This window comes from Seriola aureovittata, chromosome 4 (assembly GCF_021018895.1).
Source record: "Seriola aureovittata isolate HTS-2021-v1 ecotype China chromosome 4, ASM2101889v1, whole genome shotgun sequence".
In the NCBI taxonomy this organism is placed as follows: Eukaryota; Metazoa; Chordata; class Actinopteri; order Carangiformes; family Carangidae; genus Seriola; species Seriola aureovittata.
Window position 1 is genome coordinate 21,325,847 of NC_079367.1, and position 22,707 is coordinate 21,348,553.

Consider the following 22,707-nt stretch of genomic DNA (forward strand, 5'->3'; position numbering starts at 1 on the left):
ATAGTTTATAATATTCTTCAGTGGTACAATTTTCTAACAAATTAGTGATTAATCAAATTATGAAGATAAAAACCAAATGGAATGACCTGGGGCTTTTAGGGCACCTCCTGGGCAGTTTCCCAGTTGATACTCCAGTTTTACAACTTACTGTGTGTTTTAGTCCTTCCATGGGATTTGTCAACAATAATAAAATCATAGAACAACAACAGAGTTGTCCTTCAGCACTAACTCCTTCTGGTTGACTATTAGTTAAAACAAAGGACTGAAATGTGACACTTAAGTAGATTTATGATGCCTCAGCTTCTCCATTAATGACCTGGACACAAATATTAGTCATTTCCACTGCTGAGATATTGTGTAAAAATTGAATATAGCTTCATGGCTTTCAGTCCTATGCCTCAGTCTCTGTTCTATCAATCAGTTCAGACAGCTGAGGCTTCAGACGCGACGGGCAGATGAGTCACTGTTACACCACAGAGACGACACACTCAGTCAGCCGCTCACTGAGGAACAATGAGTTGTTTCACTACAGTCTAAATTATATCAGCCAAGGTCTCCTATTGTGCTTCAGATGATCCTCAGTCTGCTGTGAGACTGTTGTACTCTCTAATTTCTGTCTTTTCTGCTGTTATCAGTAATGGAAGAAGTATGTCTACAACTATGTAAAAAATACAAGTAAATGTCCTGTGCCCAGATTACTATCACTGATGTATTAATTTGTGAGCAGCAATTTTGTTATAGGTGGTTGAGGTGATTTCAAACACTTTAAAATGTTGGGTGGTTAAATATACCAGACTTAGAAAGACATTTCTGTCTTAAACTTCTAAAAACCTTATTTGCAGTGTAGTTTTTAATTAAATTAAAAACATGTTCTGAAGCTAACATCTGCATCTTGAAACAATACAAAATAAGGTAGGTTCTTGCACTAGAATTACTAAAGGTTGATTTTAGAAAAATGTTAGAAGGTAATTTGCTTTTAAACTGGTTGAAATATTTTTTTCTAAATTCTTACCCACATTTATTAAGAATCTAAAATAATTTCTTTTTTGCTTGGTAAGACAACAAAAAGCTGCATATAATTTGTATGAAAAGTAAAAGGCAAAATACGCAAAGTCACTGGCTGCCAGATAAACAGGTAGTTAACAATACGAAGTACAATATTTCCCTCTGAAATGTTGTGAAGTAGAGATGTAGAGCAGCGGAAACTGAATACAGTGCTTGAGTAAATGTACTGAGTTGTTTGCAACTGTTGTGAGGCTTAAAAAAATACCTTTAGATCACATCCAGCAGTTGAAGCATATGTTTCTGTGTGGCTAAATCAGGCTGTCAAATTCTAACTATAATGAGGGGGGTGAGCCTGAATATGCAGTAGCAGTCAAAGCAGCATGTTTATATTAATAACTGGCCTTGTGCATATGGCCTTGTTAAAATGAAAATGCAGGATCTACAACTAGTGATATGGGAATAGTGCTGTAGCTTATGCTGATTATGGTGAATTATTAAAAGCAGTATAATTTGAAGCCTAGAGAAGCCATGATTCAGTAATTCATTGCAGCTACAGCAGATGTTCATATTAGCTTTGTCTGGTTGAAATAAAATCTCCACAGACAACTACTGCGATTACATTCAGAAATAATTACATTGCCACAGGCAGGATTTTAGAAATAGGAGGGTCACAAGCACAAAATCACCAACAGCCACCTAACGTTTTATTTTTCCTTTTCTTTTTTTTTTGGATTAGCCACCAAAAACCGTAGATTTTCCTGTTTTGTTTGTTTTATTTATTCATCTAACTGTCAAGCTGCATTTTGGGTACGTTTCATCTGTCTTAATCACAGATTTTTATATAATATACTTATAGGAGGGAGAAATATTTAATCCTATCAATTTAATATTTTGTGTCTAAAAACAATTTATAAAGTTGTTTATGAAGCAACATGTCTAAAACTACAGCCATGCTGGCATCTCTGTATGGCAGTAAAGTTGGTATAAGATTTACCATGTTCACTGTCTTAGTGTAGCCTGTTAGCATGCTAACATTTACTAATTAGCACCAAACACAAAGTACAGCCGCGGCTGAAGGAAAAAGTCTTTAGTTTTGCAGGTATCTGCCTATAAACCATCATATCTGACTAATTAAAAATTTGATTTGATGAGGTGCTCGAGTCAGAATTCGAGGATCATAAAAATTCCAACACTTCATCTTTGAGGGTCTTGAGTATCTGTAGTAAATTAACTCAAATCAAGTTCATCCTCTGGGGATCATGAATACAAAATGTACAATCTGTACAAAATTTAGCTGTTGAGCTATTTCAGTGTAACTAAAGCAATGAACGGAGTGACAAAACTAACATCCCCGTCAACAGAGCCGTGCTGTTAGCATGGCAACACATGCCCAATATTAAGTGGTTTCAGCCTATAGAATGAGGATTTAATACTTTTTTCTGTTTTACATAAATGCCACGTTGGGCTTGAGGAAATTGCAATGAACGTTTTTGTCACTAATTCCTAACATTTTATCTCAACATTAATTCACCAATCAAAAACACAAATAAAAAAAAAAAAAAAAGCAGCTCACCAGTGTCAGATGATTCCTGTTGAGTTGGCATCATCTGAATGTCATCTCCTCAAACTTCATCAGCGCTGTTCGTTCTGCATGGCCTGCACCGCTGGAGCCTGGCCTGCTCCGATGCTCAGGATGATGCAAATGGCTCTGCTTACTGCTTTAATGATAGATGATAATATCCTGCTGCTGGTGAGGGATGTGTTTACTTTTAGCGCTTGACTATGCCGTGGAAAGCATGTGCATTTGTACTCACATTAACACAGTGAGAAAAATGAGGGGGGGTGGGGGGTGGGGGGTAGAGGGGGCAGGAGAAGAAAATGATTTTTCTTTTTTTTTTGATGGGAGAAAATAGTGTGTGCAGTGTATAATTTGGACCCATCACTTGTGCATCTCCACAGTGGTTGGCCTGTCATCGTCTCTGTGGGTAATGGAATTCATTGTGGAGACCACTCTGGAGGTCCCTCAGAAGTGTGGGCACAAGACAAATAGCACTCATCAATATCTGCCTGCTGTTCTGTAGCCACAGCAAATGAGAATGAATGACAGAATGTCTCTTTGACATCTGAGGACATCTCCTGGGGAAAATGGCTGAGCAGAATGAACATCAAGAAGCATTTGGATGACGAAACGCTGCAGCATGTTCATGTGAAAACATCTCTTGAGACGTCTCCAGGCATAATTAAAAAAACAGATGTTTATGAGAAAAGTTCACCTGATTTTAAAGTAAATGTGCATGATGAATATTGTGTGTATCAAATTTCAACAAAAACACTAACATGAGCTAATTTTTTTCAATTTTAATATCAGTCTTGGGGCATTAAATTATTTGAAAAGTCAGATTACAGATTGCACTCAGAACAAAAACACCTTTCTCCTCCTACAATCATTTACCCCTGAACTTTTATTCTTTTTCTTAAAATTGAAATGTCACATTTAATCTATTATGGCAGAAAAGCATTGTTGCACTGATCTCTGTGGGTTGAAAATGTCAACTCTGCTGCACTCGTGACAACAATCAACATCACTGCTGTGAGCGACCTGATAGATGTCTGACCACATCCAACAGTGATACTATACCGCACTGTTGTATAGGGGTGAGAGTCAAGAAGGTAAATCACAAGACAAAACTGACAGGATACCTTCACTGCCCATGATAACGATGGACAGGACAGAGTCAGCTGATACAGCTAGTGCGGAGACGACAAATTGAGATTAGTCGACATTTAAAGATCGTGGAGAATTTTGACAATTATTTGTTTCTGGTTCCAGCTTCTAAATAGTTAGTTAGTTTTATATCACTGTAAATATCTTTATATTTTTTGGACCATTTGTCAGACAAAATCAGCAACTTGAAGACTTCAATTTAAATGCAACACACATGTAGCACTGCATCATCTGAGTTGCCATACAGACAGAGGTCAATGTATGAGAGCTAGGACGTGCTGATTGTAGTATCATAAATTCTCGTTGTGACTTCGCCATGAGATAGACCACATACTGAGCCTCGACTAATCACAGCTTGCCCTCTTTCACAACCTGCGTGATGTCATCAGAAAGTTAGGTGACAGGGACCGACTTCAGGGAACAACAGCGTAAACGTCGGAAGCGGTGTGATACTGTCACGTTTGGAAAAAGTAAAAAAACATCAAGAAAGCAGGGATGTTGTTGCCATAGCTGCACAAACCCCTCCCTCTGTTGACCAGTTCCACCTACAGGGGCGGCACCGAGAACATCACCATGTGGGAGCTGCTCTCCCACATGGTGATGTTCTCGGTGCTGTTGGTCAACATCGCGTAACACATTGTGGAAAATAACTAAAGGAAGAAAAACAATTCTCACAATTCTCGTGAGGCTTCCAGATGTGGGATCAGTTGTTGTCTACGATGATTCATTACACAGGATAAAACCATCAATTGTCCCGCCTCATGCCTTTTTTCATTTAATGAGCAGGAATCCATTCGTTGTCTTTGTTCACTGCGTTAGGTTTATTTCTTATGTGATCATATTGGCGGCAACGTCTTGATGATGTTGTGTATTGTGATTTACTGCGGTATAATTTTTTTGTCTCACCCCTATAACTCTATTTAGCGCTAAACATTACTTTTAAAGCGCGGACAGCATGTGCAGCGAAGTGAAAATTTCAACCACTAGACGACAGCAGAAGTAGGATTGTCAACCTGTGTGACATGGCTCTTCAGAAAAGCGCTGAACCACAAAAGTAGGCCGTTTTACAGACAGAAATAAAATGTGTTTTCTGAACTGCACTGATCTCTCTGGAACCTCACTCGAATATGGACACAAGGCAAAAACAGTGGGATAGAAAATATTCTTCTAAGCATCTATCATAGCGCTACCAGTTCCCTTAAGGTGGCAGATATTTTTTTTTTTTTTTTTTTTAAATACAGCATCAAATAGCACTACAATAACATAGTGTAGTCACAGGACAGGACAGTCAACCCTGTGGTACACAGGAGCTTTTCCTAAACCTTGATTTTAGCGTACATCTTTTGGATTTTTACCTTCAAAATAGTAGATAAAGTAACATCTTTAAATGTTCAGTTAAAGTGCACCATAATGAGTTTTTGCTCACTATCAGTACATTCCAATAAAATAATTTTGTCTATATATTTTTTTTTTTCTGTACACTTATCTTAAATGCTACCATAAATTGAGAGCATGCTGCTGCCCTTACACCAAAGATTACTGCAAAACTGGCACAATACCACCACATGACACCACGTCAGGAAAAGGACTTCAGTCACATCACTGTCAGAGCTGCAGAGTGTTGACCACAGCTAACACCTTCACAGAGCACTCGTCCTCCACTGGAATTGGAAAGACAGACCAGAAGATGGACAGTTCCGACTTGCTCACGCCGAGCATTTTGTTTTGGTGTCTGACATAATTGTGGTCCCAATCGATCCTTTGGTCCGAAGGATTCTGGGCTTGAAGTGGCCTTGCTCCCACTCAAAGAGTAAATAGAGGCGACTGGTTGGATGAGCAGCTGCTCCATCAGCAACAACCAGTGTCTGGTTAGACTCCCTCTGTCCAAGTGCACCAATATTCATTAAATAAGCTTCACACAGATCTACACTCACACACATCTCACTTCGCCTGTCCAGAACAGGCGTGAACCTGCAGTCCAGAAGGGCAAAAGGGCTTCATCTTCACTTTCCTACTCGATCCCTCGCTGTGGACGGTTGGCGCAGCCTCTCTCACAGGCCCCAGTACGGAGCCAGGCTCCTGCGGTCCCTCTCATAAACATCTGGTATGACCCCATAGGGTGTCTGCACCATCTTAACAGAGTTTCTACCAAACAGCTTCCTCTCATACTCGATGAGCTGGCGCCAGAAGCCGCCATTGGGCCTAATGACAGGGCGGCGGGCTTTAACCCAGGCGTGGGCCTCAGCCAGAGACACGCGGTGATACTTCATGAGGTACGCCAGGCACAGAGAGGCTGAGCGGCTAACCCCCGCTGCGCAGTGCACAAGCACCGCCCCTCGTTTGCGTCCCACGCTGTGGATCTTATCAGCCACGCTGTCGAAGTACAAGGAGATGGGGGAGTGGGGCATATCCGCCAACGGGACCTTTACGTACTCCATGTGAGGCCAGTTGAAGTTTGGGAGCTCGATGGTGGCGTTGACCACGCAGGTGATGCCTTTCGACAGCAGCAGGCTGCGGTTTGATGCCACGTTCCCTCTGCTGAGGAAGAGGTTGGGGGTGATTTGTGCGATGCCCCCCAGCAGGCTGCCGTTCTCAGGCAGGAGCCTCGGCACCACAGTGGGCACCATGGAGCTGCGATGGTGGTGGTGGTGGAAGAAGCCTTGGCTGCGGGAACCCATTGAGGAATCAAGAGGGCTTCAAAAAGGACGGTGAATTGAAGAAAAAAAGAAAAATCTTCAGCAGCTCAGAGTCATAGTCGTGAAGTGGGACCAGCCAGACAGCTCCTGTAACACAAACAGATTTCACTTTCAATCTAAATTAAACATTTTTCTATTTCAGTGGAGGCTGAACACTCAGGCTGACAAACATACAAACACTTCGCAAGGACGAGTAACATCACTGCTGTTTGCAAAGACTCCAAGACAAGGCTGCTATAATCCTTTTTTTGGATGGCATTGTGATGAGGCGGTTGTTTCCAGGAAATGTTTCTTTCAGTCTGAGTCTGTCTTTAAACTTCAAAAGCCCAGGCAGACACAGCTGTTAAAGAGCCACAATAGTTGACTAATTTAAAAACACACTGCTATGAGGCTGCGACCCACTGATCCACTCTTCAAATTACAATTACATCTGAGGGTTTTCACGAATCCTCAGACAGATTCAGAGTGTTTATATGTGAGCTAGAGAGGCCGCTCTATCTCTACTGTTTGTGTCTCTATATTCTGGTCGAATGGCCTCCATGCTGCACACTGAGACGTGCCTCCCTCTGCCATGTGAGCACAGACCCCCTGGAGGCATACACTCACCTCATCTCATGTTCATCCATCCACAGCCCCCACATACAGATTACATCTCTCGTCTCTCTGGCTATTGCTGCTTTTAATGTCGTTTTGGATGGCAGCAAACGGCAGGGTGGAAAGTAACCATATAGTGTATGAAACCTAAAATGTGCTGATAGTACACTTCATTTAAGCACCAAATTTGCTAAACTTTATTATTCTAATTCCATTGTCTTTTTCAAAAAAGGATGATAAAAATAACCTTATGAGCTGTAACCTGAACATGAAGATGCACGAGACATGACATGAAGAAAAAGATATTATAGGAACTCTAATGTGACATTTCTGGCTGTGCTGTATATGATGGAAATAGCCTCCTGTACTAATACTTAAGTTATCAGCAGAGAGCCCACAGCTCCAGGCGCTACTTCACACACTGTTGCACTTGTCGTGCGTCATCCACACCTTGTGCAGCAGTCTGGCCGGCAGGTCTTTTTCTTTCATGTTCAGCTACAGTCTGGTTAACAAGACACACGGGTCAACTGCTTTAAACTGGAATTCAACCAGCAGAAAAAAAACACCTGCTCACCTGCAAAGACCGCACGAGACAGACGGGGGATTCTTCTCATTGATTAAATTTAAATCAAAAAGTCGAGTGGAAAGATATGAATTTAAATACACCTGCATGACTGACAATACAATGAAACCGTGATGGCAGCTTTGGCATCCAATGATAAATTTCTACCACATCATCCATTAACAGCCCCCTGCAATGAAGATCAAGTTTTTAACCTTGTTAACGTTTTTTTTATATCATACAGGACATATCGTGAGCAAAATAAGCTCCACTATATTTCCAACTTGGGACTGCAATGAACAAATGACAGCCTCATTAAAAAAAAACAGCTTCAGACAGCCCGGGATTAATATGTCACAAACCTAAGGAACCAATCCTGTCAACTTACTCGGGGTGTGGGGGCGGGAAAAAGAAACCCAAAATCTAGTGAGTACAGAGAGCGAGAGTTTACATCAGCACAACCACTAACAGTGTGTCAGCCACTGCCACTTGCAAGCTAATAAACAACATAAACAAATAAAATATGCAAACTATGCTAGCCGTTGTGGTATATCTGCTAGTTGCTGATTTTGGTCACAGCAGACTCCTCGTCTGACTGAAGCTCAGACATGCGGCTGAGTCTCTCAGATGTTTCCTCCACTAACCATCTTGCCACGCACCCCTCTTTCACCCGTCAACCTAACGCAAGCAGTGGTGGTGGGTGGGGCGCAAGGCCTGATCCAGAATTTAAAATCTTTTACTTTTTATGTGTGAATACCATGTTAAACAAAAATATTAATAATAGCAGAATATTTTTTTGCATTCTTTATATCTACAGTTCTCAACTTCAGTTTGGGGAACTACACAGTGCTGTTAAGTCTAATAAGACATATTGTTTAACAGGACAGGAAGCAGAAAACTATTTCTGCTATACACAAAATTATGCATTTTTCCACACTTTCTTACTATGTAAAGAATTACTGGATAATTTAGCTTCTCCAGGCCTCTAGGTCAGGTCACATTTATTGTAACGGGTCATGAGACTAAAATAATGGGAGCTACTACATTAAATGTTACATCACAAGGGCCAAAATAAAAAAGCAACTGCTGTGAAACCTTTTATTTTTCCCTACAAGATATTCTCTACTAACATGAAACACACTTTTTCAAGGTTGTAACCCCAGTTTTTTGTGGTTTTATTATCTAAAGTTTGCATAAAAATAGCAAAACAAGTGTCCAGTACTAAAGCAAACACTGTTTTTACAATACAATCATCATATAGCCAAGGGTTGGAGCTGCCTTATGTCATCATTACCTTCCAGCTGTAAAAAACCCTTTACTCCTATAGATCACAGCTTTGCCATCTCAGCATGATCTGCTTCTCTTTCCCCCCAAAAAATAAAGGGATCAAAAGGCTAAAATAACACTCTCCTCCCTCCCCTGTTCAGTCTCTCTGGCTTGCTCCCAGTTGCCAGTCACCCTGCTCTTTGCCTCTGAAACCGTTGCCATGGTCGTGATCGAGCTGTGGTGCAGCTGATTCCACCTTCCTCCGTACTGTCACCACTGGTGATGATGAGACAACAAATACTGTCATCCTGACTCTGGAAAATGAGTGTTTACCCTCAATCCACATCAGGAGATGGTGAGTGATACATCAGAGCAGCACTGAGACACAGTGTGAATGACTTTTCTGTAAGAAGAATCAAGTAATTAATAACTAAGTAGGAAAAAACATGTCCCACACTGTTAGTCTGTGTGGTCCATTGTTGATGTGTTCAGGCAACTTAATTCAAGCTGAAACCATTAGTCAATTGATAGATAAGCCAATTAACAGAAAATGAATCTGCAATTATTTTAATATCGATTTAATCGATTGAAATAATTTTTCAACCATAAATATTAAAATCCTCTAGTTCCAGCTTCTCAGTTATGAAGATTTTCTGCTTTTCTTTGGCTTATGTGACAGTAAATTAATAATCTTTGGGTTTCGAACTGTGGGTTGGTCAAAAAACAAAAAACAAAAAACATAACATTGGCCTTACGGAAATTATAATTTAAAAAGAGGTGAAATAACACACAGATAACTGTAGACTATAGTTCCCCTCTGCTCCGTGGAGCATTTTAAAATCTTTCAGCTCATTGTTTTGGTTTTCCAGCAAACAACTTAATTGTTTTGCTTCAGTCTCTCCTCAACGATCATGGTTCCAGATGCAGCAGGAAAAAACAGCTCTGATAAACTCAGTGTAAACCTACTACACAGTAACCTGCCAAGCACATAGAATACAGTGGGTTTACAGCTTGTTGCACTGCCAACAAATGACCAAAAGTGAAATCAATGAGGTTCAACGTTTGTCATGTTGTATTGTAGCAATGAGTTGATTTAAGAGTTGACATATCGAGTTGATATATTATCACCATTTTTGTGGTTATTTTTCTGGCTCTACCGCAGGAAGATGACATCCCCATTCTTAATCCCACCTAACAAAGCTCTGATCTCAGTCTGCTCTGTCGTTTTTTTTCCCAGTAGCCATCAATGAACACACCAGCAGACGTATGTGGGCAGCATTTCAGAGGTCTGAAACCAGGCAACAAATGTGAGATCTTGCTCTAATTATAAATGGGAAGACTCGGCTACTAAACAGACATCTTGCAACTAACAATTAGTTTCAAAATTAGTAATTTATTTCCTTTAAATGTGATTAACTACTTTGTCTGAAAACAGCATAGATGTAAAAGTGTAGAAAAAGGTGCCTGCTATAATTTCTCTAAGCTCATCATAATTTATTCAAATTGCTTGTTTCCAAAATCCAAAAATATTCAGTTTCCAATCAGATATGACAAAAAAGCATCAAATCATCTCATTTGAGAAGCAAACGTTTGGACAAATGACTAAAATAGTTGCTGATTAATCTTCTGCTGATCGATTAATTAACTAATTATTGCAGCTCTACTGGGACGCACAGTTGATGCATTAATGCATGGAGATGAACACCATATATACCATCAGCTGAGACAAGTACAAACTCTGTTGCTGCAGCAACCTACTGACCAACAGTATAAGACAGTGGCAGCCACATCAGCAGGGAGATGATGGCGATAAGAGAACCAAATAATCCCTGGCTCTCACCAAAGTGCTGATGTACCACAGATTTGCTCCATCCAAATGGTTATTTATACCCCAGGCTGGGCAGGAATGAGGTTGCAGAGAGCGGAGGAGGGAGAATTATGCAGAGGCTGTCACCACAGAAAACTATACTGTATGTCTGAGATACTGGGGATACTGCAGCTCGCTGTCAATCAAATTCACTGTGAGAATTAATTCTTCAAAAAAAAAAAAAAAACACTGAAGAGGGTCAGTGGCATTCACGGGACAGTGTCCGAAGAACTGTGCTACAGAGTCACTACACATCCTGACTTTTACTTTTACTGTTTAGTGTCTGATGTTTCTTCTTCTAATACTGTATTCTTGTTGTGATATTACAGAAACAGCCCCCCCCCCCCCCGGCCGCTCTCAATCATTTAGGGTGGATGTGTCAACAGGTGGTCCCACCTAACAAATCGTCTTACGCACATCTCTGTTACCCTCTCGGTGGGGAGATTCCTCAGGGGTCCGGTTACAGCTCCACTAACGCAAATTGGAAACGTGACCCACCTACAGGAACCTTGATGGTGAAACCTCAACGAAACCGGATCATTTCTCGACTTGGTTATCGTGAAATTCCTGACTGACACTTCCTCGTGCCACAGAATGAGATTAATGAAATGAGTGAAAAAAAACTGTAAAAGAAGGTGCAAGCAGACACGCTCCTCTCAGCACCGTCTCTGAATCAAAGGCAATCCATTTATTCAGTCTGAGTGATTTCTGAAAGTGACTGCAGTCTAGATAATAATCAGCAGAGAATGAGGAGCAATGACAAGGACGGTGTTTTTGAAGCAGGACACGGCTTCTCAAATTCATCCAAACACAACTGGGTGCAGCTTCACAACCCACAAATAAAACTGCTGCACACAAAGAACACTTTCATGTCAACTGCAGAGGGTTCAAAAGAGGGAGAGTCAGCATAGAGACAGAGGGACAAATTCAACATGAGGACATGAGGGTTTTGGGTTTGGCACCTTGCTGCAACAGCAGCAGCTGGGTGCTGCTGACTCAGTCCCCAATGTTACACCTCTTACCATGTCGCACACTGACACATGTAAACAGTCAAAACGTGAGGGGCTGGGGTGAGACCACATGTCATGTAGAGCGACGTTGTGAGCGCACGTATGTGCTGCAGAGCAGAGAAGACACTGTGGTACATACAAACCATACATAAATAAGCCAAGTTTGTAACAAGTTATATTACTGTATCCATCACTACAGCAGACAGAAGAGACAGATAACGGGAGTGACTCTACTTTTAAGCAAATGAAAAAATGACACCCTGATCAGAATCTAATGAGGAAGACTTCTCATTATTCAAAACTGGTGCCACCAGCAGTGAACATCAAATTAGAGCTAAAATGATAAGTCCATTAATCGTTTAGACACTAGACACAAAGATAATCAGCAGCTATAAGTTGTTTATCATTTCAACCATTTTTCAAGCAGAAATGGTGAAAAATGCCATATATTCTCTGGTTCCATCTTCTCAAACCAGACACTTTTCTGATTAATTCATAATGAAGATAATCGTTAGTTGAAGCCCTGTTTCAAATAGAGCTGAATCGAATAGTCGATTGACAAAAATTACCAAAAATCGTACTAGTTCTAGCTCATGTGAGAGTTAAAACAAGTAATAGATGACAAATTGGGACCCAAAAAATTCAATTTTCAAAAATCTTTTTTGGACATTTTATAGACAAAATAATCCATTAATTGAGAAGATCCCCAACAGATTCAATAATAATGAAGATAAATGTCTTTTGCAGCCCTAATCTCATATATATATTATATTTTTCAGTCTAGGGAAATATGGATGACCAGGCCATTAATTTACAGCAGCCTACACATCCCTGTCCCATCCCTGAGGATATTTAACTAAGGGACTGTAGAAAAATGACTGAGCTGGTGGGAGGGTTTAAGTTTATATTTCACTTTTTAAAATTGCATGACCCTACCTAGCATTATTAACATTTAATTCTATCTTTGACTTAGCAAAAAACTGTAACCTCCTCCCCCCAATATCTCCAAATATAGTATTACTATTAATAACTACAAAAAAGGTGACACATATGGAATCTGAGATGCTGTAACGTAATGTAAACCTTAATATATTTATGGACTGAACCATTTTCACAATAGCTATCACTGCATAAATCTGGAGTGGAATCAACAGTTTCAACATTTATGGTAAAAATAGCAAAAAGCTTGAATTATATCATAGATTAACTTCATTAGACAAACTTAACCCCTTTTGTTATGATGCAGAAGAAAGTGAAGGAGAAAATAACTTCTGGTAGGGATTAGCCTACATATAGTGTAATCTAAAAATAAATACCTGAAACAGAGTCAGGACTGTTATGACCTGCTGTGCTGGTGAGAACCATTGTTTGAGACTATGATTCTCTTGTAATCCCAAGAGAAAATGCTGAAATCTCAAAAAAAATAAATAAATTAATAAATAAATAAAATAAAATAAAATAAATTAATTAATAAATAAAAAGACAATCCTCCATTAAGCCCTCCCTTATAATAATTTGTGTACAGTCCCTAAGTCTTAAATCTAGAAATATCTTTGGTGTTTAAGAAACTTGAAATATATAAGATGGCTCTTCAATGAAAGAAAGTGTAACGCCTCCTCTATCTTTCAGGGCTGGTGTGTGAAAATGTGAAGCTTTCAGTGAATGACTCCACAACTTTAATAATCTATGACTGAGCCGTGAAAGAGCACTGCTCCTCTGCCTGAAATTGATCATAATAAGTGTAAAACATAAATAAAATAGCCTAATGTTAGGATTGTGTTTGCAAAAAACGACGACATTCAGCTTCATGTCTTGTTTAAAGGCGTCGGGAAGTGTGGCAGGTGCGCTGGTTTCTTCAATTCCACTCATGCTACAACAGAAAACTGACCATAATAAACCCTGCAGGTAAACGCCTAAAAAGCATATTATTAAATATATCAGTGCCTTGTGTGATTTTAAATAAAAAAAAAACATCTTCAACGAAATCAAAATTCTGTCGATAAACTGCACCCATCAGATGTAAAACTCAACTTACCAGTCGACTCTCACTCGGGCAGAGATGGAGGTTTTCAAAGCGCCTTCACCACCTGCACCAATCCGGCGGACACAGATCCGCTGCTGTCACACTCGGACATCTACCTTCAGTCAGTCCGATCATACAAACGGACAGGAGGATGGCGGGAGGCCAGCTGGTGGGAAACAAACCGAGACACGCAACAACATAATGTGAAAGTCACAGAAATACGAGCCATCAGTGCATCCGCCCGGCTCTACGGTGGCAGCAGCGGCGTGTACAGGACAGCGCTGTCCTCGGTATGAGAAGTGATCAGTGACACACAGAGGAGGAGGCAGGAGAGCATGTTGGATGAATGAGATGATTGTATGCTGTTTTGTAAAGTTACTGAAATGGTTGGACACAGACTCCGTCTTATTTGACTTAATAAAGCCGTAGGATGAGGGAGTTTCTGAAAACTATCTGACTTGTTGATGTAAAGCCTGCTTAACCAGACAGGCATTTGCATAACCGAGCAGTTAGCTTAAGCCTTTTTTCCTCTAAAACCAAAACATGGTGCAAGAAAACAGTGCAAATAAAGCATACATCTCATCTTTGTGTGGCTTGTCAAATAAGCTCTGTGGTGATGTGCCAAGTCCTAATGGACTCACTACCGTCCCCTGTGGCTGGAGAGCAGAAAACACTGCTACTTCACTGTTTATTATAACTGCAGTTATAATCAGTCTCAAGGGTCCACGATGAGCCCATTCCACACCTGAAAACAAACCCTGACAAGTCACACAAAAGTAAGATCTGCGTTTCCTGAAAACTTTATAATGGGAAGAATCTAAACAGGGCTACAAATACAACATGTCATTATCATAACATCTGTCAGCTGACCATCTGGGTCATCACCAAATATTTGCTTCGCCTGCCAGTAACTTGGTTATAACTATATAACAATACACCACCAGAAAACAAACTGCAGCATCGCTCTGAGGTCACAACTATGTCAGGGTCTTTGCACAAGGAGGGTGAAATGACCGTATCTCAACACCTGTGGCACACGTCATTGTACTGCAGTACACTGCATTCACAGCAAAGCACAATTCCAGTGCTGTTGAAACATGAAGCACTGACATGTAGAAATTTAATGTGAGCTGTGTCCCAATTTCATGATTAGCTGATTGTATACATGATTCACTACAAACTAATCCAAACAAACTATTTGTTTGTTTCATACCTTTATTTCTGTTTACCAAGACTGTAAGCCCTCTCACTGTACCCATTATCATAGCTAGTAAGCTAACAGCGGTAGTCTGCAATGTTAAATGAAATTGTAAATTATTCAGTATTTTATCAGACATTTACTGTCATTAACATTTTTTTTTCTTTACAGACAATTTAATAGTGATTTGAAAGAAATCAAAGTCATGAGTGAGACTCTGCAGGCAGTTCTGCTTCAGCTTTTCATCTGGCATCAATCACTCCTCATACATAAATAGTGGGAGGATCAAGCACCTCCCCAGACCACAGTGCTGAAAACTACTGGTGAGATGCAACAGAACAAACAAACCTCTTGATAACAAGTGGAATCATTAAAACTGGACTGAAATGCAATTTTGATGGCTTTCATAATTCGGGTTTTTTCTAAGCAAGAGGCCATTTATTTTCCTCAAAATGTTACTGATGCTTTTTCTCAGAGGTTACTGGAGCATAAAATGTAAAAGTCAGTTTATCAGCAGAGCTGTAGTCAGTCCAAATTCCCCCAGCTGAAACCCACCTGCTTAAATAATATCTGATTAGCTACCAACCAAACTCCGTAAAAAATTTTGGAGTATTTTTTAAAGAAATCGCACAATTTCACAGTTCATTCATTGATTTAAAGGTTCGGTTATATTTTGTGTAAATTTAAAATCTTCTGACATTATGGTCAAATTGGTCAAAGCCTTTTCTACAATGGTAGGTCTGTATATCTGGTGGACTGAATCCCTTGAAATGTATTTTGTTTTTTTGATATCAAAATAGTCTAAACAAACCCGGCGTGTATAATATGTGCGGAATCTTTAAATGTTTACTTTTTTCATGTAATTTGATCCCAAATTCCCAGAAATATAGAGGACATAATCTTGGTGTCCTTAAAAGTCCCATAGCTTTGATATCCATATGAATATATATTTGTGTTTTTAAGTAGATAGTGAAAACCATCTAAATGTAGTTTTACATCTCTCTCAGGCTTCTCTCTGGAGCTCTAGTAACAACATGTCGGTGAGCCAATCAGAAGAGAGGAGGCTCCGAGCCTCTCTACTGATTTGCTGACAGTTTTCTGAGTGATGTAATGGAAATATAACAGAGAAACCAAATCCTGCAAGGCTGGATGGTGGGTCCAGGTGGGCAGAGCTTAGGGCATGGCGACGGTGACTACTTTGTTGTGACATCACAAAGTTAAGGAAGTACTGACGGCTCGTTTTGAGGAACATTTTCTGAATACAGGCTGTGTGCATTTCTCTGTTGACTGAGCGCTTTGATACCTTCACAGTATAAATATAGAACCTAGACCTGCTTTGTAATCAAAAAAGACATGGACATCTCACTTAATACAATATGGGACCTTTAACTATGGCCCTGCCTATCAGTTAGATTATAGATTCTTCTTTGAAAAAAATATGTTAAACATTTATTTTCTGATTGATTATACAGGAAATAAAATTATCTTTATAGAATGAGGTTCTAAAATTATGCAATGCACACCTACGATATATGGAAACTTTTGTGAGTAAAATAGCTGTAATGGTTTATTTAAATGGCCATGCATCACAGGTTGCAGCGTGTAATTTATCATCCGGGCAAGCTGTTTATAATTAAGACACTAAACCTCACTGACACTGCTGTGTTATAATTGCTAATAACACCTAAAGGTTTTTTTCTTAAAAATTACACCTTCTAGTGCACATGCAGCTGTACCATACAAGTGACTGGAGAGGAAGACCTCATACAGGAGCTTCAAACACAACGTGAACTGTTTATTTGAATGCCTGCAGAGACGTGTGTGATCATGTTGCAGGTCTTGAACTTATAAAACCCAGAGAGAAAACAGAGCCGAGTTGACGATGCAGTAAACAATGTAGGATCACGCTCCACAGTGGCTCAGGCAATATGTTTCCATTTCAGTACGCTGCTGACTTGAAATCTAATTTTATGCACTTGTTTCTCACACACACACACACACACACACACACACACACACACACACACACACACACACACACACACACACACACACACACATTACCAATTTAAATGTTGCCCCAGAATATTGGCCTACAAGCATATGTATGAAAAACAAATATACTGTCTGTTCTTTAGGTCTGTCATTTCAAATCTCATTATGCCTTGCCTGGAAGAAAGAGCTCGATGTCCTCGCACAGCTCGAGTCAGTGGACATTTTGACCAACTATGGCTGCAAATCTGAGCCCTTTGAGTTTGCAGCTGCATCTGCAGGGCTTTCTGTGCAAGCCTTTAGTGAATATATCCGTGTACAAAACCATAATTAGACATGCCTTCCAAAGTCAATCCTATTTCAGAGGGCTCCTGGGGGAGATATTATGCTATCCATAAACCCATGGCCCCTGCCTCAGAGTCACTCCTAATTACATTCCAAATTCAATCAACTGGAAACAAACAGCAGCAGTACCAACTAAAAAAAAACTGGTGCAAGGGTGACTGTTTCTGCACAGGAAAAAAAGACATGGGCTGACAGAGGTTGACACTTTTTTTTGACCCTGCACTTGAAATGCTATGCATCCTTTCATAGGATAAGTACAGAGGAGAGATAAGAGCTCATGTTGATTGAAATTCACCTGATGAATGTTTAAAGAGATGAGGAAATGGTGACAGAAATGTCTTCGAACAGAAAGAGCAAGATGAAAAAAAAAAAAAAAAAAAAAAAAAAAGGCATGACATGTTTAAGAAGTGCTAACCTTGAATTAGAACAGTGAAAAGCGAGGGAAAGATGGATAGAGAGATAGAGGGAGGAAGATAGAGCTGCAGGCTGCATAGACAGGGACTGGGGTTCAGACTGAAATGTCAGATGAGTCAGAGGCAGTCTGCGAAGATGCTCCTGTTTAATATGGCTCCACAGTCCGCCGTGGAGGCTGAAAATTTACAATGACACCATCACTGTAATAACAAGCACCTGCAGCCACGTTCTGAAGGAGCTGTCTGCTCTGAATGAGCGGGTAGTGACATTGATTAACCCTGACCGCCTGTGACACAAGATAACTGATGGGCTTGACAGTGCGGAGGGGGCCACAGTGATTTAACCGTAAAATCCTTTGCACATCTCTCAAATGTGTGGACACTCAATAACCTGTGCTGTTCAGTTACAGCTACTTATTTACTCTTTCTGAGAACCAGCAGAGATCTGTCAATCCGAATAGTAAATTATGAGCGCAGTGATCCCGTTCAGGCCGCTGAAAATCATTCAGGGAGAATGCTGAAGATGACGGCGAATGCATTTTAGAGTCCTGGTGTGAGAGCTGAAGCAGAAAAACATGCGTGGTATGTGGAAATATTGGCACAAGCTGAGAAGGACCAAGCTGTCCCCAGGCATTTGTGCTGCTCCGTGTCTTTCAGGCAACATCCTTACTTTCTTCTCCTCACGGCATGAGGAAAGCTTCACGAGTCCAGCCTGAGGAGTGCACGATCAAAGCGTCAGCATATTATCAGAGTATCTGTGTCCTCTGCTAATAAGTTGATGAATGATTATCCCTGAGAAAGTAAACCAAAGTCTGTAAAGATATGCTGTAAATCTGCAAGATGATCCCAGCAGTGCCTGTAACACTAGAAATGTTTATTTCCGTCTGTGCTGATGTGTGTGACCAGTGGGCCAGTGAGAGGTGGTAAGATGAGGAGAATGGAAAGTGTTTTGTGGTCAGCAGTGTTGGAGATGCTAGATCTGGAGTGCAGGAAGGGTGGTGGTGGTGGTGGTGGGGGGGTCTAAATAAAGTTGCTGCTGATCCCACAGGCGCCCCCCCTTTTGCTCCAGCTGTGACAGCGGTAAATAGACATGGGATCTAAGTGTTTGCTGTGGCAACATGTGAGAGCAGCAAGGTGGCTGAGCGCAGCATGGAGCCTCCCTGTCACTCTGATCAGTGCTGCTCCGACATCAAACATACACATTTACTGCTGTGGAAAAGGAATGAGACCCGAGATCCCTCAGTAGCATCAGACACACATCCTGTTCATATCTATTCTTGAGGGGGAAAAAAATACAGTGGAGATGTTGCATCTTTTTTTTTTCCCAATATTATGTCTTATTGAGTGCTGAATGCGTTTACTTACTCCATTTCTTTTTTTGAGTCAGTGAGAAAATGCACGTACACAGATGGGGGGTTGGGGGTTGGGTGGTGGGGGTGGGGGGATACAGCAGACTTCAATTCTGTGCACTGCTCTGGTTAGTCACGACTCCCCTGCCCAGCAGATGAGCATGAGCAACAGGATGAGTGTGTGTGCGTGTTTGTGTGTGTGTGCAGAGCTTCCCGCTGCCCCTCCTCCCCACCACTGCTCCTTTCAGACTTCAGTATGCCACAGACCTGGTTGCCAAGGTAACCTCCTGTGTTGATGGGTTCACCTCTGTGTTAATCACTACCTAGCAACTACCTGGCAGATGGATTGTGTACATTATATATATATATATATATATATATATATATAAGTGTGTGTGTGTGTGTGTATATATACAGACCAGTCCTCAGAACCTCAAAGAGCTGTTTGAGAGTTAAGACACGTTTTCAGGGTTCAGGTTAGAATCAGGGTTATGGGGGGAGTTAGGCATTTAGTGTGATGGTGAAGGTTAGGGTAAGAGGCAGAGGGGCAGGGGATGTAATATGTCAAAGAGTGTCCTTACAGCTATAGAGAGACTAGTGTGTATGTGTGTGTGTCTGGGTTTGTCCTTTTAAAGACGGTTACAAACAACACAGTGGAAAGATGTGGGAGACATCTTTTTCCTTTTTCCCCTGAATAGCAGCAAAGTTAAAAATCAATAAGACACCGGCAGAGGAGAAGCTCTAAAACCAATGGATCGATTCCTCCCAGGAGAGCTGTTTTCTTTTTAATTTTCCAAACATGGCAGCCTACTTTCACTGCTCTAATAAGAGAAAATAGCTCCAAGATTATGAGAGAATATGTCCATCTTAATGCCGTAACCGTGGAAATCAGCAAACAGACATGTAATTGACAGTTAATTAACATATCTGAGTGGAGATCACATCATTTCCTCTGTGTCTTGTTTGCTATCCTTCCTCTGTGCTTTCTGTATGATAAAAATAATTCATCCTGATGTAGATTATGATTCATTTATGTGATCTAATTATCTACAGTGGTGGAAAGTAACTATACATTTAGTTAAGTAATGTACTTAAATGAAAATTTGAGTAGTTAAGTAATTCCATTTTCTGCTACTTTATACTTCCACTCCATTTGTTCATATGCTGAGACAAATGACTCATTTTGTCTTGATGTGGCTGCAGAGGTTCATAAAGTTCATTAAGGCACCAATATTTCTAACTTTGCTTTTAGTCTATAAAGACCTAGAATCAAGATTTATTTATTGTGTCTCTGTCTAATAATCTTTAATTAACTAGATGTAATTTACAAATAAATAAATGTTGATCTTATTGGTATAGAGACTGTCAAATTTACAACTGTAAAATTGACATTATATCTCTGACAAAATTTTACTAACTTAAGTAGTCAGTGGTGGAAAGTAACTAATTACATGTACTTTACTTGAGTACAGCACTTGAGTCAACATTAAAGTGATGAACATATTAATGCATCAATAATTATAATCCAATAACATATTATACATTATTCTAAAATGTGTCATTCTGCAAAATCAATACTTTGCTGAGACTTTGAGCTTATTTTTGAGTAAGATTTTGAATGCATGACTTTTACTTGTAACAGGGTATTTCTACACTGCGGTGTTGCTACTTTTACTGAAGTAAACAAATCCGAGTACTTCTTCCACCACTGATTAGCGCTCTCTCTTATGAAATGTGTCAGAGATTTTAAAACAGCACACCAGACACAAACAACTTCATGGATACAAGGTTGCAAACTGTCAGTGTGCCTTAGTCTCCCTCTCAGTATGTGGCGTTTATTAGATCAACACCAATACACGAGTTTCCTCCTAAAGGAAGTCAACATTAATTTACCTTTGAGAGGAGTCCAGGATGAGACAGTTAGAGCAGGAGGCAAACAGCGCGTCTGAGGAGACTGTGTGGGTGGGTTGAGAAATGCTGCATCTCTGCACACATGCAGAGCGTTGACACTAACATCTGCTCCATCTGCCGCCACAGCACAGACTCTACAGTGACAGAGAGAGGGAGAGTCATGCCACAACATGTACTGGGTGAAACAAGTCTGCTCAACTTGACTGGCAATATAAGACATATTCTGTATGGAGAATAAATATGCGATTAGTGCAGAGTAAAAAAAAAAAAAAAAAATTACCCTGTGACTTGATCACGCTGCTTCTTCTATTTCACTGCGTCTGGTGAATCGCAGACTTGTTGCACCTGATTCTGTAATCTGCTGGTATTTGCATCATTCACATCCCTCCTCTTGATTCAGAGGAGATACAAAGCAAGTCACAGACTGAGACACACATGTCCTTGGAGAAAGAAATAAAGCTGTAGAGAGTAATATAACACTCAGCCAACTCAACTTGACCCAAACCTGGCCTCTGCAGCTGCAGAAGCTGAACTAAATTGGAAAAAACTCGAGCAAGAGCTTGTGCAAAACATCCGTGGCCTGACTTTAATTATGCAGCATGCAATAACCCCAAATAGGCATATAATCTGAATTTAAAAAATAATAGGAACATTTATTCTGGACAATGATGGATAGATCGCAGTTAAAAATAAAAAGCAGTTAGCCAAATTAATTCAAAAGCCAAAATAAAGAGCTGTGGATAAGAGAAGACGATGAATTGGGAGAATTTTGATGCTTTGATACAGTTGACAAATTGTAAAACTGCAACAACACTTGTAGTATAAAGGACAATTTAATTGTGGACCGACACTTAATCAGAGGTGATTAAGCCCCACCAGAGGATGCAGTGTCAATTACCATAGAAATACCAGAAGCATTTTGGATTTTGTTTTGACGTTAATTTTCCAGTTGTTTATTTACACTTGGCACAAGTGAAGGCTGCTCAAATAATGGGTTTTTATATTGTTCTCATATAAGATTATTTAGATTTCTTCATTATGTCATTCATGGCTTTTACATTTTAGTCAAAGCTTACACTGTTTTCATTATCATGGTCATAACGCACATCAGGACCACATACTCTAGTTCCAATAAATGTACTTCTATTTTATGGACCAATCGTTGTGTCACAACACATCCGTTGCCTCTCTAACTGTACAGATCCGATAACACATGATCATATAGCCCACTGTCGTCATTACATTGTTGGATGTGATCAGTATATTGTAACATCACTGCTAGGATATCTTCGGCACACTGTAACATCAATGTTGGATGTTATTAATTCTACAAACGTGGCTGGAGTTTTGACCCTTTACGACTTTTCTCTTATACATGGCCTTTACAATTAAGTACCAGCAATCCCCATTTTACTTTGTGTAAATGGGCTGCAACGCAATCAAATGAGGTTTAGCCGTTATTTATCTCACTATATTTTAAAAACTGTGTGTAGGCTGCGTCAGTGACAACCTCTCGGTCAGTGTGGAGTTCTGATTTTAGACGCCTCACTTTTGAATCAAACAATCACATTTGTTTGTCTGCGTCAGCTGTAGACTGAACACCAATTTGCCACTGTTTGCAGCCATACGAGCTGAAGCTTTAAACAGAAAATAAGAGAGAGAGAGAGGACAAAGCCTAGTTTTTGAGACTGGCTGGAACTGGGTCTCGGGTAAAGATGTGTGAAAAGAGGAAAACTGTATCCTGTGAAATG

General features: G+C 40.2%; 1 protein-coding gene across 1 annotated transcript; it reads right to left on the bottom strand.

Moving 5' to 3' along the window:
• Positions 1 to 3,348: 3,348 nt before the first annotated feature.
• dusp14 (dual specificity phosphatase 14) lies at positions 3,349 to 14,043 on the bottom strand. Its single transcript, XM_056375183.1, has 2 exons — positions 13,761 to 14,043; positions 3,349 to 6,513 (listed from the first exon to the last, which is right to left on the bottom strand). The coding sequence occupies exon 2, from the start codon at positions 6,406 to 6,408 to the stop codon at positions 5,782 to 5,784; it is 627 nt and encodes a 208-aa protein (XP_056231158.1). The 5' UTR covers positions 6,409 to 6,513; positions 13,761 to 14,043; the 3' UTR covers positions 3,349 to 5,781.
• Between the last annotated feature and the right edge of the window lie 8,664 nt (positions 14,044 to 22,707).